This window comes from Lissotriton helveticus, chromosome 8, assembly GCF_964261635.1.
Source record: "Lissotriton helveticus chromosome 8, aLisHel1.1, whole genome shotgun sequence".
NCBI classification, from domain to species: domain Eukaryota; kingdom Metazoa; phylum Chordata; class Amphibia; order Caudata; family Salamandridae; genus Lissotriton; species Lissotriton helveticus.
Genome location: NC_136069.1, coordinates 1,396,673,206 through 1,396,691,955, shown reverse-complemented (window position 1 = coordinate 1,396,691,955; position 18,750 = coordinate 1,396,673,206). Strand labels below are relative to the sequence as shown.

The window sequence follows — 18,750 nt, the reverse complement described above, 5'->3', positions numbered from 1 at the left end:
AGCCACAACACAGTGCGCCGCCTTACACACCACAATTACCACTTTGGAGTATGCCATGGAGGGCTCTACTGGATGCTCATGACCCGGTACCTTCGCAAGAGTTGGGGGAGTCCTGACTGGGAGACATATACAACGATGGGTACCTGCGATCCTTTCAGGATCTGCAAAATGTCATTGACATGGGAGCTGGCCCATTCATGGCCTACAATGCTCCAGTTCTGGAGAATGGGTATACCTGGATGGTAGGTCAGGAGGCCCCACACCTACACCATGGGTTGCAGTGAATCCTGATCACAGACTGGAGCGTAGGACTGTCACTGTGCCATATGCAAGACTACCAGCCGCGGACGTGGATCTTGCTTTGCGTTGTCTGGTGACAGTTCTGACTGCTAAGAAGTGGGGGGTGGTGCTCAAACAGGTAAATTAGGTGTCCCGCAATGCTCGTCTGAAGATCCCCTAATTCAACTTTCTTCATCACACTTACCTTATGCCATATCATCTAGATAAGATGTTTCAGAGGGGGCCCCAATGGGCTTCTGATGTGGTCATCACAACTCCACCTTCCTTCACATAGTGTGGGAATGCCCCCAATTGGCAAAGATATGGGTGCAAGTTATGGAACAGGTGTCAGAGGTGATTGATGTGCAACTACCGCATAACCCCCTTCTCTGCCTGCTTGCTTGGTATTGCCAAGCATACAAAACGCACAAAACATTATTTAAAACTAGCTGATCTTTCTATGGCCTTCCTTAAGCGACTAATAGCTATGTCATGGAAGGCAGTGCAGCCACCCCCGATCTACTACTGACTCTGGGTTCGGCTTAGATGGGTGACTGCCGAGGCTGACTTTATGGAACACGACTCACATGTGCTGAGAGAGGGGGTGCCACCACCCTATGGGACACATATGTGGTTAAGCTGCAAGATGAATTAGATGCCCCTGCTTGATCAGTAGCACAGTCCAAAACACTCCTGATCTCTATGACACTTGTGATGGTTTCCATTCTGTCAATTATGGGGGGGGGGGCTGAAATGCGATTCCACTGTCCCCAGCACATGGGGAAGGACCTCACCCTTAGACGCCATGGAAGAGGACAGAGCAAAGAGCGTTAGCTTATACATAGCAGTCATAGATGTCCAAGACGCTTCCCACTATGTATCTTATCTTTTTGTTGTCATATGGTTAGTAACATTGAGTTTCTATGGCCACCTCAGTTTCCCAGATTGTTTAAATGTTTTAGATTGTATAAATTAGACCATTGTTGTAGAATGGATATATATTAATGGGATTAACCTCAGGAATAGATTGACCTAGCGAACTGCCCTCATATGGGAGCTAAAACCGAACAATAGACATTTGATCTACATATGCAGTACATGTTTCTCCATATTGCTTATAGTTCATGTTACATTACTGTGATTTTTGCTGTTCTATATACTGATATAACTGCTATTATTTGCCAGTGTCTTGATCACTGTTGTACCAACTTGAAAAAGCCAATAAAGAAATATTTATTAAAAAACAAATTAGTAAGCCAGTGGTCAGATTTGCTCAACCAATGCTTGTCATAGTTGTCCATTCAGGTTTCCAAGAAAACATAAGTTGCTTGGCTGATTTGTTGGTCATTCGTGCTCTTCTAAGGACTTGCCACAGTAGGGGTACTGAGGTATTTCGGATCAGCCATGTAATCACAACTTTAAAAAAGACTTGGTGGTCAGTGAGTTTCCTGATTCCGAAAAGGAGGTAATACTAGTTGTGCTAAATAAACAGGGAATGACAAGCAATTCACAGCTGGGAAACTGAACTGATGTGATCGATGGCTGAATTGGCAACACTTTCCTTGATGTTCTGTATCCACTGGAGTCTGCAAAACAGATATTTAAGGGAAGTCAATCAGATGACATCAACATAGTCCGATCGTAAAATCAAATGGACAATGGGCACCTCTATCCAATAAGAGAAGCCTAGAAAGTGAAAGCCTTTTCTGTGTACTCAGATGATGGAAGGAGGTTAAGACAACTGTGCTGATTTTGGCTCAGAGGGTTAGTCCAGAGTCTGAGATGACTCCAGGGCGTATCGGTGCTGGTGTTGATGTAGGCGAGCTACCCATCTGGTCAGACCACAGAATTGTCGTCATTATATGTGTCAGTGGCACACAGGTGATGATATCTGTTATGCTGGCATTCTGTTTCTTTTGGTTGCTGTACACTGTGTCATGGGTGGTAACAAGGAAGCATCTGAGAATATTGCAGCCAGTGTCTGAAAGTGGCTACAGGTTTTGGGGCCACCCTGATGTACATGTTAAGCAGGACAGGAGTAATGACAGAGTCTTGTGGCACTCCATGCTAAGTGGATATGAATATGCAGCAAACTGTGGGTAGAAATTATCTTTATTGAGAAATAGGAAGTGTTATCTTGAATTCTCATGCAAAGAGATGATGAGGGAGTGAGTGTCAGGTTTTACAGGAATGCAGGGTGGTGCGGGAAAGAACAATGAAGATGCAATCCTGATTTAATAAAGGGTTTCCATGCACCCTTTAAAGGCAGTAGATGGCAGTAATAGAGAAGAAGAAAGACTTTGCTAGGCTGAGCTAAACTTACTGAGACTCACCTCTGGGTTCCAAGACAGGACTTTTAGGGCAGATGTAGAAATGGCAGTATGCAACCTGCATTTCGTAGATGCATGGCAACCATACGCATTGTTTTGGCTACTTCGCCTAATTTGTCACCTGCTTCATCCCTATGCTTTGGTTGTATTGTTCTTTTTGGTTCCCCTCCCTGATCCTTCTGAACTTATCTTGACTTTCCATTCACATGCACTTGCTTGCTGAACTTTAAAGTTACCTTATTTTGTGGATTTGTTGGAACTTGGCACTTAGCATTCTGGAGCTTCAGTCTAGAATCCTGGTCACACACAGAGCTCATCAATGCGTACCCTCTCGGAGAAAAGGGTAAGGTTAATACTGAATGCAAAATATCACCCACAGTGTATTCTTGTGATCAGTATACTGATTATTCTGTGCTGTTTTTTTTTTAAAAGCATCCAGAATAATGGATCTGTGAAGGTCCTGAGCCGACATATAGTGTCAGTCCTTAAACAGTGTCTCTGATGTCTCCCCCTGCCCCCATTTTTCCCCTGATCCCTTATTGAAGTATGTTCATTTCAACTGGAATGGGTGGGCGATTGGGATTCTCTGTGGGCCACTTTTGGTTAGCTTACACTATCTCCAAAAACCTGACAGTGAAGTATAATAGACCATGCCTAAGGCATGAGGTCAAGAAGTATCTGTCGTTTGCATGTTTAATTTTCATTTATTCATTGTGGTGAACCGTTGTCCAACTCATACAATCTGTGCTAATAGGGACGGGAAAGCCTGGTTTAAGTCTAATGCAAATAAGACTAAAATATTCATTGATCAGGTATATTTATTGGGATTCCCAAGCACTCTTTCCATCATTGGAATATGATTTGATTGAATTTTTATATGTGGTCTCAGGGCACTTTTATTATTAGTAGTGTATGCATTCTGTATTTCAATTCTTCATTCAAGTTTTACAATTACAGACAAAAAATGGAGCAAGTATCTCCTGCTAGTTACAACACTCTTATGTGTTGCAAGAACAAGACTGGCAAAGAGCATAAAGGAAGAGGAATAAACGATGGATATACCTCCATCAGGAAGGTATAGAAAGAATTTGACAAGGATGAATCTAAATAAGGAAATCCAAGGAGAGCAAGAGCATGTCCTCCAACCAGCAACAATCCCATCACCTCTTCTACCGCCAGTTTCCTCGATGTGACTGTGCAATGACTTCCCCTACAACCCAGAGGTCTAATATGGACAGGATCCCTCTCCAATTGTACGGGAGGGGCGGGAGGGGTGGGGGGGCGAGAGCCATTACAGTTCACATCAAAAAGCCTCCCGACCCCTCTTCAAATTGCACCATCTTATCTTGTAGGGTATATACCAATCTTTCAAAGGCTGCCCAATTTCACTCAAATCATCCAACAAGCTCGGGTCGGGACCTTAATTGTTGCTTTCCATAAATGTAGAAATACCCATTTTTACGCCACCTGTTTGTGTGTGTAGTAAGCGGAAGTTGCGGAACTAGCTCAGAGGTGTCGTGCAGGTGAGCCAACCTGGTGATAGATGCAGCGTATGCATTTTGATCTCTGTCTGAGATTGTAATCACCAGTTAAAGCCTTGCACCCTTGCACCTTAAATCAGAGGTCACTGCTCGTGTGTACATATGCATTTTCCATATGAACATAGGACATGCAGAACAGAACAATAATTGTACTATGACTAATGGCTTGCTTGGCACCTATTAACACATTATTTTATCTGAGGGAAGTGGAATTTCTGAATACTTACAAATGAATGTCAATTTGTTAGCAGATTGCTTCAGACTGACCTTTTCAGTTGGCTTTTCCTTGACCCACTCTTCACAAACAACATTTAAAAAAATGTACGCTCTTTTTTTGTTGTGCAGTTATACTCTTAGCAATGGATAAACTAATAAGACGCCATTTGTTGTTTAGATCATATTTGTTATGTTTTCGTTTTCAGAAAGGAAGAACGCTAACACCACGTTTGTGCAGAACTCTAAAAAGAGTGAGAAAGACACGTATAACAGAAGGCATTGTCACCTTGAAGGTAATCCCCTTTTTTCAAACCGATTTCTATTCCCTTTTCCACTGGAACATAATTACCAAAACGATTATCATAAAATAATACATTTTAGTACTTGACCCTCATCCTTCTGGAGTTTCAGTCCAGATCCCAGGTAACACACTTAGCTCATCAATTGAATTATTTTATAAATGTATTGTTTAAGATGACATAGTTTCTTATAGCACATTTATTTCCACTTCTTTTAACTTTCCAGATATTATGACCTAAATTCACAACAAGGATTGACAATGCCAATAGGTGTAGTTCTAAAAGAAAGTGTCTCTTCTGTCAATGATAGTTTTAGTCACTTAGTAAGCCATTATACATGCAGTCTGTCACTCATTTTTGCACTTAAGCACTCTTTCATCCACCCACAGACATGATTGTGTTGCATTTACATCCTGTGGCTGGATCTGCAAAACTGTTAGCAAGCAAACTCTGAAAAGCTTACTTAACACCACGACTGTCTTCGCCCACAAGAAGTAATTCTCGGTCTATGTTATGAAGATTTGCAGAGTGCGTAATCATCCTAGAAGGTATCCTGGCACCGAGCATTTGTGAGTCTCCCCACACCTAAGGTCTAGTGGGACTACTCAAAAAAGCAAGGTCTCCAGCTTCTTGTGGATATCAAGCTTCTGGTGGAACTCAATAAGTGAGGAGGAAGATCTTATGTGCAGGTCATTCCATGGTGTAGGAGTGATCTAGGCTCAAGGTTGAACAATCTCACAGTGACAAATAAAGCCTGCCTGCACCAGGCCACACTCCTCACACTATACCCCTGCACTAACATGTCCTAACACCACCCAAATATTTGTATTTCATTTTAATGAGTGCCCAGGAGCCAGATAAACACATTTCATTGTATCTTGTAGCATACTCTTTCACAAATAGCACATAGTTACTGAATCCACATTAAACACTCTGGTGACATGTGGCCATCAGGATCACATTCACATTGAAGACTATGGACAGGGCTTTAAGTGGGTCGGGTCTCACCAGGTCTGAGCACCGGCAGTTTTTTTAAGGGGGCCTCGAAACTGGTCTCTATCGGGCTCTGTTTTGTGCCCTTGCACAGGCGGTCCTGTTTTTTTTTTTCCGGACTGCAGACAGTGATGTGCGCATGGTCAGCGTTGTAGGGTCAGGGAAATCCTTTAAAGAGAGTCATTTTCTCTCTGGATTTCCCTTCTCTTTTTGAATCTCAGGAGCAGCCACATTGTCGTGGTGTCACCACCAGGACTTTAAGTGGAAGTGTTTTCAATATTATATACAAGTCATAGTTGCTGCTTATTTATCTTATGCAACTAGCAACCATTGACAAAACCAATAGTCCTGACTTGTAGGTATGATGTGACTTGTTGTATCACATATCTAGACGCAATGACAGGAACAGCAAAATGCAAGTCGGGCGGCACACTGTGCTAAACACAGATTTTTAGCTTACGTGTTTTTTAAGCCACACCCTTAATTACATTGACCATGCCCCTTTGAGAGACTCCCCAGTTTTTTCATCCCACTTAAAGCCCTGACTCTGGGGATCCTTGTGAGTCCCTTCATTCAAACCACAGTTGAGGATTCAGAAATGTTCACATCTATACCTGCTGTTCCAACTCTAAAAGGAAACATTGGAAAGATTCCAATGGCAACACAGACTCCTAGTTGAGAGACTCCACGCGGTTCAACATTTAGTTATGGTTTGCCAGACAGATATTGAAGGATAAAAAGGGAGCAGGACCCTTCATTCTACTCCCTGCTTGATGACATTCTCATAGACCATTTTCTTGATCTATATTGCTGTTCAGACACCACTTATTTTAGACTATTTAAGATGATAGTCAAACTATGTAATGAAGGTTCAGTCCAATTCTCATGCAGGATCTTCTAAACATCTTAGGAAGATTCTGTAGAAATGGTTTGTTGATCCACTCTACATGGGAATGGGTTCCACTGCCATACAGATTCATAAACCTGCCCTAACTTAGAACAATAGGGGTCATGGCTCTTTACTAAGTAAGTAATGTTGTAGGTACCAAAATGATGAAGACAAAAAACTATGGTCTGATGACAGGGTTAACTTGTCTTCAAGTCCTTTTTACTGAAGACAATGAAGTAGCATTTTGTCCTCCAAAAATCTGTGAGCACTGAGGTGGAAGTGTGCAATGAGGATTCATGGCATTTATATGATTACATTACTTGTTGAGTGTAAATCCCATTGGCTTTCTAGGTGTAATTTACTGCTTTCTATGCCTTTTATGCTCCTAAAATGGCAAATATTGTGTGCAAGGAGTCTATTTGTTAAGCTCAAAGTAATAACGACTGAACATACTCATGAGAATAATATTGGTCCTACCAGAATTACATCTGCCCTATGTCTCTCTTACATTTTTTATTTTATTGGTATCACACTTGATAGAGTGTGTGTGAGAATAACCTTACTTTTTGTATAATAACAAAGGAGCAATACTAATCAAATATCAGAAGATGGCAGCTTTACAAATGTACAATGAGGCACTGTGGCACCAGTTTATTTCCATCAATAGCATTGTACTTAAAGTATTACCTGTCTTTTGTGCTCAAAGTTCTTTTGTTTTAGGGAAAGATTAGACCTCCTAAAACTAGAGTGTCTTCCTAGTGTTCAAATTCAACCTCACCCCCACACCCTGTTGCGTGTGTTTAATATGCATGGTCAATATCAACCATTTGAGTCTGTTTGAATTCTTGCTGGGACATTTAACCAGAATGATCCTGCTACTTGCCCCTTTTCAGTCCCTTTGGTTTCCCATCAGTGGGGAACAAATACTATCACTTCTTGAACATCACCTTCCCTGTTCCAAGCATGAGGTAATTTGTAACTCATACAGGAAGGAGTGAGAGTTTTTCTGAGCTGACACTACTTTTTTATGCAAGACATTCAGCAGTTTCACTTCTCTGGATTAGAGGATCAGTTTTTGCGTTTCACCAGGCCACTTCATTATAGTAAATAATGCCTTGGGGCACAAACTCTTCTGACTACTGTGCACCTAGTTACTAAAGGTGGTTAGAAGAGTGCTTCCCTTGCTAGAGTGTGGTGTCACGGAAGCAGGTCTAATACTAACTAGCTCCTTCCGCTACTTAGAATTGTGCTGCATATTTAACTCATAGTCAAGCCCTGATGCACTTTGGAAATTACCCCTCTCTCATGACGCTCTATGGAAAAGGCTGCTGATTGTGGGAGTTGCATGACCATCTTTTCCTAGAATGCCTTACCATATGTTGACCAGAGCTGTTTCTACCTACATCATTGTCCAGAAACCTAAATACTCAAGAGTCTGAGAAGTTTTCAATTGACAAATCTTGAGATCTGTGTTGGACTGCTTCAGAAGGGGTTGATTGGGGTGTGTTCCTGAGGTCAGGGGACAGTGTTCATAGAGTTAGATGCTGTCATTAGTGCCTGGTGTTGGGAGAGGAGGTATGTGGAGCACTTTACCAGTTAGCCTGGCCTAGTGTGACAATTAGAGACTTTAGTCCTGAAGAAAAGACAGGGGACTTCTTGTTCTTCAGTGGGATTTTGTAGCGGTACCATTACCTGCAGATTCTGATGATTTTCATAATGTTTTACCTTCTTTTGTTATTTATATACTTGAATATGTCCTTACGGTATTGCTGGGGTGTGTATTAGGAAACCAAAATGAGCCCTAACAAAAATGTTCAAGGCAGCACACAGTTCATGAGGCTATTGCTAGAAGGAGCCAATGGGCATGCCTGCGCCGTGGCAGCACATCCTGCTCTGGAAGCAGCCCCTTAGCCTGTAGTCTACTGGGAAAATGTCAGTGTCACAATGGCAAATTCAGCACTGGCCACATATGCAGGGTTAGAAAATGCAATATGTTTTTAAAAATAAACAAAATAAGCGTGTACGCTTTTCCACACTTAATACATCACTTTATTTTGGACCATTCAGTTGTATGTTTGGAAATGCAAATACAGGTGGGGAACGCATTGCCAATGTTTGTGAATGCTCACAGATTTAAGTTGGTGCAAGGTTTCATATTGTTTTCATTAGATTTTCCTAATCCTTGTCCTAGGGAAGCTGGCAACCTTTCTACTAGTTGTTACTGAGAACGTGGAAAAGCTTTGCATGCTTTAGTGACATTTATACAATCAAAACAGACTTTGTGATACAACACATTTAGCAGGCAGACTGAAGTCATTTCCGATTGGTAAGCCTGACTTGAACATGGAACATGTTTCTATTTAAATCAGGCCCAAGGGGTAGAGAAGAATGCCCATGAGCACACGTTTTCAAACTTGCTTGCTAGTTTGTATAATATAATTCAAGGTATTTGATACAAAAACATCTATATTTTGAGGTTTATTTGAGGCGCCTTTCCAGAATTCATTTGGACATGTGGCTGGTGGTGTCAGTAGTATTAACTTTACCTATATGAGTGTGCATCGTTAATAGCCATAAACACCTAAATGTTAAATACCATTTAAAATAATGCATTTTTATAATTTTTCTTTAATCAGACCTGACTGAATATGAATTTCCGAATGGAGATACGACTCATTTATTTTCAGGGAAGACCACAGCTGAAACTCCAGGCCAGGTAATTAAATTGTATAGAGGCTATTATATATTATAATAAGGATTGTATCGGGTAAATGTATGCAGCACATTTAACCCTCCAAACAATGGGTTATATGCGATTTCATAGAAAATCGATTTCATGGAATTGCATTACTGAGAAGCCATTTCATTTAAACTGTTTAATGGACATTTTCAGAATGAATGGCATTTACCTTTTTATAGAAACAAATTCATAGAATGTCTTTTTGGTCAAAATTGGCCCTTGAATGCTTATTTGTTAAGTGTAAATACAATGGTTGCTAGTTTTACTTTCAGAAACAGTTTTGTCGGAGAAATGTATTTCAGTGTTTTACTTCAGTGGACATTATTTCATATTAATGTCATTTACATTGTCAAACAATTACTTCAGATGCTTTTAATTTGCTGGCCCATCACCACTTGTAAACACCATCCAATGCTGATCTCTCCTAATCCATCCCTGAGCAATAAAACCCCAGCACACCTAAACTACTTTCATCCCTAAGGCCTGAAAGACCTTTTTAACCCACAAATCCACAATACCTGAATAATAAAACCACTCCCTACCCCTACCTCCATCCATTCCTGAACCCTAAAACACCCTTTCTACGCCTAAACCCCACTCATCACATACTCCTTAAAGCACCTTAGCACACCGAAACTCCACCCCTCTCTGAACCCCACAAAACCCTCACCACCCTAAAACACCAGCCATCCATGGCTCATAAGAATTTCTTATCACCCTAAACTACTCATCTCTGAATCCTAAATACCCCTTTTTACATCTAAACTCCACTCACCCCTGAATCCTTAAAACCCATCAACACTCTAAACTACATCCCATCCAGAACCCTAAAAAACTCTTCACCACACCAGCCACTACCCATAGTTAAATCCTAAAAACCCTCACCAGCCCTAAACTCTGCCCTTCTATGAACGCTAAAGCACCTTAAAACCCTTACACTCCACCCAAATGTACAATCACCTAACACAACTAAACGCCAATCATCCATTAACCCTAAAAACCTCTCACCACCCCTATACAAGTATTCCTAATGCCTAAAAACTCCTCATCTGCCTAAACATTACCCATCCATGAACTCAAAAACCTCAACGTAGCGCTAAACTCTGGCCAAGTTCAATATCATTTTGGATTTTTCCTTAAAAGAGTCTTTCATGAAAAATGTTTTTTTTGTATTCCTGTACAATTATCTTTTCTTAAAATTAGTTTTCTAATATTTAGTTTTCTCCAATGGTGTTTCTCACTTTTTGTTTTCCATGAATTCACACAATCACAGAAAATGCAGCTTACATGATCAATCAATCAATATACATTTATCGAGCGTGCAGCTACCTCAACAGAGCTGTCCCGGTGCTAAAGCAGACTGACAAAAAAAAAATATATAAGATCGGCCCGGGTGACTATACATGAGTAAAGTGCTCCTGTTTTGTCTTGATGAGGCAAAAGTCGGCAGGCAGAGTATTCCAGAGTTTAGCTGTCCTTACCGAAAATGACCTTCCTCCTTGTGGTGCTTTGAAATATCGGGGAATACGAAGAAGAAACAAGTGATTGGATCTCAGTGTTCATGCCTGATGATAAAGGCTAAGCCTCTGCTTAAGATAGCATGGGCAACGGCCTTTTGTCGGTCTAAAGGCCAAAGTCAGAGCCTTCAACTCTATCCTCCTGGCCACCAGGAGCCAGTGTAACTGTCTCATGTGAGTGGAAATGTGATGCCAAAAGTGTACCCAAAGGATCAACCTCGCCAGTGCATTCTGTATTATCTGTAATCTGTGAATCAAGCAGGCCAGAAGCCCAAGGTAGAGGCTGTTAGCATAATCCAACTGAAAGGTCAGCAGAGTGTGGACAGTGATCTTACAGCTCACTTTGGCAGAACTCTTATGAATTTCCTAATAGATTCAAAAAAGTGGAGGAGGAGATCAGGCAGATTTGTGCCGTAAAAGAGAAATCGGTACAAAAGGGGGTGGTGATGGACGGAGCATCTGAACCAATCAAACACTCACACCCAGTCAAAAGATCTGGGTTTAATCCATCACCGTTCTTTAGCCCACTCTGCCACCTCAGTTCAGACATGGCCATATCCAAATCACTCTGACCCTGTGCCTCATGGGAACAGTCCAGCCCGAACTGCCAAGCCATGCCTTCCCTGGACCGGAAACAAGCTTCCTAGGACCGGTTTCTGGCATTTCAGCCGTCTTCAGCCAGGCTTGCTTGAATCCAGTGGCTAAGTGAGCAAGGGACTCACGTCTGAGCATACCCTGCCAATTTATGGCGAACAAAGCGGTACAAAAGGGGGTGGTGATGGGCGGAGCATCTGAAACCAATCAAACACTCACACCCAGTCAAAAGATCTGGGTTTAATCCATCACCGTTCTTTAGCCCACTCTGCCACCCCAGTTCAGACATGGCCATATGCAAATCAGTCTGACCCTGTGCCTCATGGGAACAGTCCAGCCCGAACTGCCAAGCCAAGCCTTCCCTGGACCGATAACAAGCTTCCTAGGACCAGTTTCTGGCATTCCAGCCGTCTTCAGCCAGGCTTGCTTGAATCCAATGGCAAAGTGAGCAAGGGACTCACGTCCGAGCATACCCTACAAACTTATGGCGAACAAATTGGTACAAAAGGGGGTGGTGATGGACGGAGCATCTGAACCAATCAAACACTCACACCCAGTCAAAAGATCTGGGTTTAATCCATCACCGTTCTTTAGCCCACTCTGCCACCCCAGTTCAGACATGGCCAAATGCAAATCAGTTTGACCCTGTGCCTCATGGGAAAAGTCCAGCCCGAACTGCCAAGCCATGCCTTCCCTGGACCGGAAACAAGCTTCCTAGGACCGGTTTCTGACATTCCAGCCGTCTTCAGCCCGGCATGCTTGAATCTGTAGTGTAGTTCCTATAGTCCCAATAGGCTCTGCGCATTGGAATAATATATTCAGCAGTGTAGACGTAGGACTGAGGTTAACTAGGTCTCTACTGACTATATTAGACTTAAGTTTTTGCCAGCTAGCTCAGAGGTCACTAGAAACTTTCTCGAATAAGCGAGGAGGAGTTTAACCTCCCTGGATAGACAAGAAGGGATTTAGTTTCTGACAACCATAAAACATGACAACTTTGCTCTCCCTGTTTAAGAGTATATCTCTAGAGTTGTGTGAAAATAAAAGACAGCTATTTCACTCAGTCAAAGGTGCGTACTTAGTTTCACCAGATTGCAGAGAAAAGAGAGACGGGCGTTTTCAATAAAAGGTATTATTTATTGAGCAGTCTCCTTCCTCATGCAAGAGAAATGAATTGCTACAATTGCAATACTTATAGTAAAGTAAAGTGCGTACAGTAAAAGCAGGATTATAAAATAATACTGTAAAAGCATTGATATGGTTTCTTAGCCATATGATACTTTAAAATAGATAAAATATATACATACATATATACATTGACTAATCGTACTCGACTGGTGCTTCTAAATACGCCTACCCCGGTGTACCTGACCTAAGCCTAATACGTGGGAAGGAGTAAGTAAGTAGCAGTTTAAGTTAAGTTTGTTTTGCCAAGAATCTGATCTCTGTAAGGGTTTAGTCAGCTTAGTACCTGGGAAATAGAAGGCAGGAGGTCTGGTATCTCTCTCTCAGGACTCAATATCCCAGTCACCCGTGAGGGTGGGCTGGAAACGCCGGAGCTGGATTTTCTCGGCAGGAGAAAAGACAGCGTCTTTCTCAGCGCGCGTCAAAAGGGAGGGGCAGCGTCCGTGGGCTCTCGCATCAGCTGGGCTCTTCGGAAGTAGATAGCTGCTCTGCTCCAGGATTACCACCGTGTGTTTGCTTAAGGCAGCGTTGGTATATTTATACCTGAAAGGTGCCTGGGTTTGACGTAAGGTTGGACATAAGACGTCAATAAAGATGTCACTAAGAACTGGCCGTTCTTACAGTGCTTTACTGGAGTTCTAGGACGAAATCAAAACAATAGCAAGGGGGATTTCCCAGGTTGCTGGAGGCTTGGTTTTGTTTAGAGAACTCGGTGTGCTTACTAGGGGACCGGAGAAGTAGCCTTGCTTAATGTGACAGCATGTGCTACGACTGAATTATGGATATGATTATTATGCCGTTGTATGGATATTATTGATTAAAGCCGGACAAGGGCATAAAATAGGAATATCGATTCAGGTTTCCTAGATAACACACTACACCCACTCCACGAATTAATGTCCATCATTACTAAACTTAAGCAATAGTAAACATAAAAGGTGCACGTGTATACCAACCCACCCCAAAATACATTTTTGCATTTGAAATGGTGTATGCGAAATACATGAAAATGATTATAGGTACTGTACGCGTTTCAAGCAGTGTAATCATTCATTAAAAAGGATGCATATATATATCGGCATGAATGATTTGCGAAATTTACACATTAAATGGCTCTTAATACAGAAAAAAGGTGCGAGACCATTCCATCACATATAAATACAGTCATTTGTAAATATGCTAGAGGCTGAGGTAATATATTGTCTAGAATTCCTAAAATAGAAGCTCTGTTCTCTAAGAATAGTTCTACCTCAAGCAGAGTACTTGTGCCAAAAAAAAGGTAAATATTTTGGAGTCGGGAAAAAATAATTTAGCTTTCAGGGGAGAGAGAAAAAAAATATAGTTCCAAACATGTTTAGTAGCTTTTGTTTTTCAAAGCTGAAGGCCGAATTCAGAGTTCATGGAACGCTGTGTGCTTGTTTGCTTTAAAGTTATTCTTTTTGTTCGGGGAAAGCATCATTTCAGACAGACTTTCAAAAAAGCAGTTTACCGCTTCAGGTGAAAGTTCGACCAAGTTGGAAAATGCCGCAACTGTGCAGTCATGAGCATGATTGCTATCATCGATGACAGGATCAGCAGTGCTCACAGAAGGTCGTACCTGGGTGATGTTGCTCTCATCTCGTACGTCACTACCCTTTAATCGCAATGGTGAAGTCTCAACGAATGCCGTCATCAGGATGGGTAACCGCTGGGGACAACACGATGCATGAGCCGTTACAGGACTTAGCAAAGTATCTGTATCCAATGGTACTTCTGATTGTAGTGTAAGACAGACGTCCAACACGCATTCTTCTCCGCATAGCATACATCGTAGCACAGGTAAGATACAATTCTGCTAGATGGGTCTGAATGAAAGAAACCAGGTCATATTCAGATCTCTTAGCCGGGCTAATCCAAGGACTTTAGTTATGCGGTCCCGATAGCGTATAGCTAGGATCGTTTCTTCCATTGTTGCTGGAGTCTTGTCTGTGTTGTGGCTTGCCATAACGAAGCAGGAGAATCAAAAATAAAATGCCTGCTACGAGTCCCAACAGGAGTGGTAGGCCACCAAATACAGAATGGACAAAATTAGGAAAAATGCCCAGAACTGTTGTGAAGGGTGTTAACAGTCCCGAAAAAATTGTCTTAAATACATGTGGGATACCTCCAGTATCGGACATATTTAGGATTTGGCTTAACATTTCTGCGAAATGTAGGGGGCAATTTGCTGATAAAAGGCTATGTATCTCTGCCGTTGTCCTTGCGACTTGCAGATCATACGTTTCTTTTGATGACGTCAAGGGCACAGTTGTCTGCAAAAGGACAGACTTTATTCTGCTTAAAGTATCAATTCGAATAGAAGAGATATTCAAAAATGGCCAAATGTTTTCCTCCCTGTCTGGAGTGCTGTTTGGAAACAATACTTGCATACAGCAAGTGACCATGGAAGTAACGCTAACTAGATAAGATTTTCCTGGCACCATGCCACAACATCTGTGGTCCACTATTAGAATGTAGCTCCCATTAGAAAGCCGTCTAAAGAATGGCTCTATCCGAGTTGCAGGTGTGCCATGCTGGTGACATGAAAGGTTATTTGAAGTCCCCTCACAGGCCCCATGCAGATTAATACCTTGACACAGAAGTATACCACTTAGTGATCTTTTGCAATTATTACCACTAAGAAATACATTCTGTTCCTTTTCACTATAACATGTGTGTGTGTAAGGTAATTTCCATGATGACTTAATGTACCCTTTACCCAACCTTTCATACTGGCCTGCTGGTATATATTCTTGACAGAATTTAAATGTGAAAGTTGTTATCGGAATAGTTATTATTCCGTGTATTATCCATACAATGACAGGTCGTTCTGACATTGTCAATGGTAATCTCTCAAGTTTTTCAATGCTCAGAATTGTATATTCTGCTCCTTTTTGTGCCAAGCTGATTTGTGTATCAGTAAGGTTAAAGATAGAGAATAATGACGTTGTGTTGATTAACCGCCAAGGCACGTAGCCTGAACGCAGATTTTGTAACGTCCAGCCAAGCTGTACAATAGAACGTAATTGGGACTGACCATGTTGTAGCATTCATAAGTCCTGTTCGATTATATCTATAGCAGATGATACAATACTGTCCAGTGAATATATTCTGGAAGACAGAGTCATTAACCCATTGTCCACAACAGAAAGTGATTTTTCCAAATTAAAACGGTCAATTTCCCGTATTTTCTCTGCTGTTTCAATTTGCATTATTTTCCAAGCTTCGTTGTAAGCTGCATATATACCGGCCGCTATGAAACGTTTTTGACGCTGTTTGCGTGGTCCCATTATGAAATCACGCAAGTCAGCACCATCTTTAAGTAAAGTCAAGTGTTGCTTAATGTCTGCCAGTGTGGATGTCTGTAGCCATTCGAGGCAGAGTTTTCCTACACTGTATGTTGTAACTATCCCTGGATGTTGTCTCTGGGAGTGTCTAGGGTCTGGCCTGGTCAATTTGAACCCCTGTATTTTGTTCAGGAATCTATCTTGACAGCTATTTGTGTCTGTGGGCCAGATCAACCATTTTTTCCAATCATGATGTGTTCTGTTTTGGTTTAAAATATGTGATACGTCTATCTCAACATCTGTAGTGCCATTACTGTCAGGTGTTGGCTTTCGAATAGACGGTTTGTTTAAGTCTTTAATTTTGGCTAGGCCAAGACAGGTTGTCTGTTGAATGGTATCATTCAAGAATATAATTTGTTCTGGGATCATGCAGGCTCTAAATAATGATTCTATACCTTGGACCTGCCAATCTTTGGTACCCCAGATGGTTTTCGTTTCAATGTTATTTTTCCAAAAATCAAAACCAAATGTATTCATTTTTTCAAAAAAAAATTCTGAATAGATTAATTTAGTGTTTGTCAGCATGGTTTTCATTCCTGTCTTATTTCACAGTTTGAAATAAAACGTTTCTGCATCACTTGTGTTAAACCCTGAGAAGTATGGGAATTTATCAAAAAATGTTTTTGAACTGCCTTTTGGTGGAGTCGCACAATGTTCCCATTGATTATAATTAAAAACATTTCTAGGTTGAGCAGATTTATGCAAATAATGGTTAGCATAGTGATTGTAGCAGTACATCTGTTCATAATTTGATGAACCCTGTAAATAATCATGTTCTGTAAATTTTGCTGACATAACTAAATCTGACATCATATCATTAATACTTTCAAAGTCCCAATCATCAGAGAATGTGCTCGGTTTTACAAAGTCACTTAATGAAACCTTGAATTGATGAGGATACTTCAAGAGCTCGACCGGGCCATAAATTTCATAATCTGTTTTGTCCCAAGCTACCCCACCGGGTATTGGATTGGCTGTGAAATTTACTGATGATAGTTCTCTTTTCTCGATGTGGGATGACTTGTGTGGCTTTAGGACCAAGTTGATGTTCTGACTTACTGTGTCCCTTGTACTATATTTTCCCTCAATGAAATGTCCCAAGCACAGTACCATAATGAGCCAAAGCAGGAGGAAAAGTATACCTAGCACAAACCAAAATTCAATCCATGGAGAAATCAGATAGGTTTCTTTGAGTTGATGAAAGAGTTCTTTTGCTTTGTCTTTAAAAGTCTTTGTTGTTGGCTGTTCTTCAGGTTCGCTCGGATCCTCAGAAAAGCCATCGAAATTGATGAAGTAGCCTGATGCAGTTCTGTCAATTGTTGGAATTGCTTCCGGATTTTTATTTGCTTTTGGAATTTTCTTTGTTTCATTAGCATAGTCTGTGGCTACATCGTTGTAGACAGGTGTTTCTTGACGAACTGTTGCAATTTGGGTTTCAAGAGGCACAAGTTCCATGGCATTATTGCATAGTCCTTTTTTAATCACTGTAGGCTTATCAAATGTGATTAGTCTCTCAGTTTGAACCTCTTGTATTGTAGCAAACTTCGGTGTTCTGCTATTTCTTGGGAGTCCACTGGGCCTACTACTTATTATTGGCCACATGATTGTGGTTTTACCAGGTCGATTGATACAACTCGGTTCTCCTTTTTACCAGCAAGGGGCGGTAGTACAACTGATCTTGTTCCGTTGACAGCTAAGACAGGTACTGCTTTTCTGTAAGAAGGCGCAAATTGCTTCTTCACCGCGATCTTCTCTCTGACCAGATCCCCAATCTTTGGAATCCAGACAGGCCTTGCTGGGACAGGTGGTTTCTCTTCAGTGGCTGTTGGCTGTTGTTTTAGCTTTATGTTGCTCAGGTCTTTTCTTGTTTCATTTAAGTCCTGTAAAATAGCCAAACGATCTTTGATATCAAAGCATTTTTTTTCTACCACTGAAGTCTGACTATCAAGGTCCTGAATATGCATTCTAGTCCCGAACAATAGTTCGTACGGACTGAAACCTTTTAGAGAATTTCTTGGCAGATTATTAAGACTACGTTGGACACTTGTTAAATGTTTGACCCACCCATCACCCGTACCTAATACCCTCGCCGTTATAGATTGCTTTATGTCTCGGTTTTTTCTTTCCACAATCCCGTTTCCCTCAGGATGGAAGGGACAAGAATACCGCAATGCAATGCCCATGCTGGTCATGGCCTCCTTATAAGCTCGAGAGCTAAAAGCAGGACCCTGGTCAGAATGTAGCATGCCAATTGCGAATGGGCCGATATAGACTCGCAAATCTTTTATAACAGTTCTGGCGACAGCCGAGCGCTGGTGTCTACATTTTAAGTGAATCTGGTCTTGAATAATATACATTGGGACGCATGTTTCCTATTTAATCATGCGTATAGATCGCCTTATGCTTTCTATTAGTTGTTCTGGCACTACGTCGGCCGGTTCGCCACTGCGATCTCTGTTGCAGTTTTCACAATTTTTTGCAAATTTGTGATTATCCACGCTCATTCCTGGCCACCAGTATTCTGATTGTAATTCTGTCAGAGATTCTTTGATCATCTGATGCCTTAGACCTAAACCCATGTGTGCTTCTTATATTAAGAAGATTCTCCTGTTCGTGTTTGGAATCACTCTATCCCCCACTCCAGGGATTCGAGCAAAATGAACGGAGTTTGCATCGATTATGTATGTATAATTGAGTGGATAGTTCACAGGTAGTGCTGCACAGTCGCCTTTTGAAGACATTTTTACCGCCAGCATGGTTTCCCCGTCTATGTATTTTTCTGAACGCTTTTTTGTGGCTACG

The 18,750-nt window shown here is 41.4% G+C and overlaps 1 protein-coding gene across 1 annotated transcript in view; it reads left to right on the top strand.

Annotated features, from left to right (window-relative positions):
* The window catches only part of LOC144773901 (uncharacterized), a 146,167-nt gene that overhangs the window by 32,673 nt on the left and 94,744 nt on the right, over positions 1 to 18,750 (top strand). The window contains exons 4-5 of the mRNA XM_078658969.1: positions 4,573 to 4,659; positions 9,184 to 9,263. Of these exons, the coding sequence (XP_078515095.1) occupies positions 4,573 to 4,659; positions 9,184 to 9,263 (167 nt within the window). The remainder of the gene's footprint in view (positions 1 to 4,572; positions 4,660 to 9,183; positions 9,264 to 18,750) is intronic.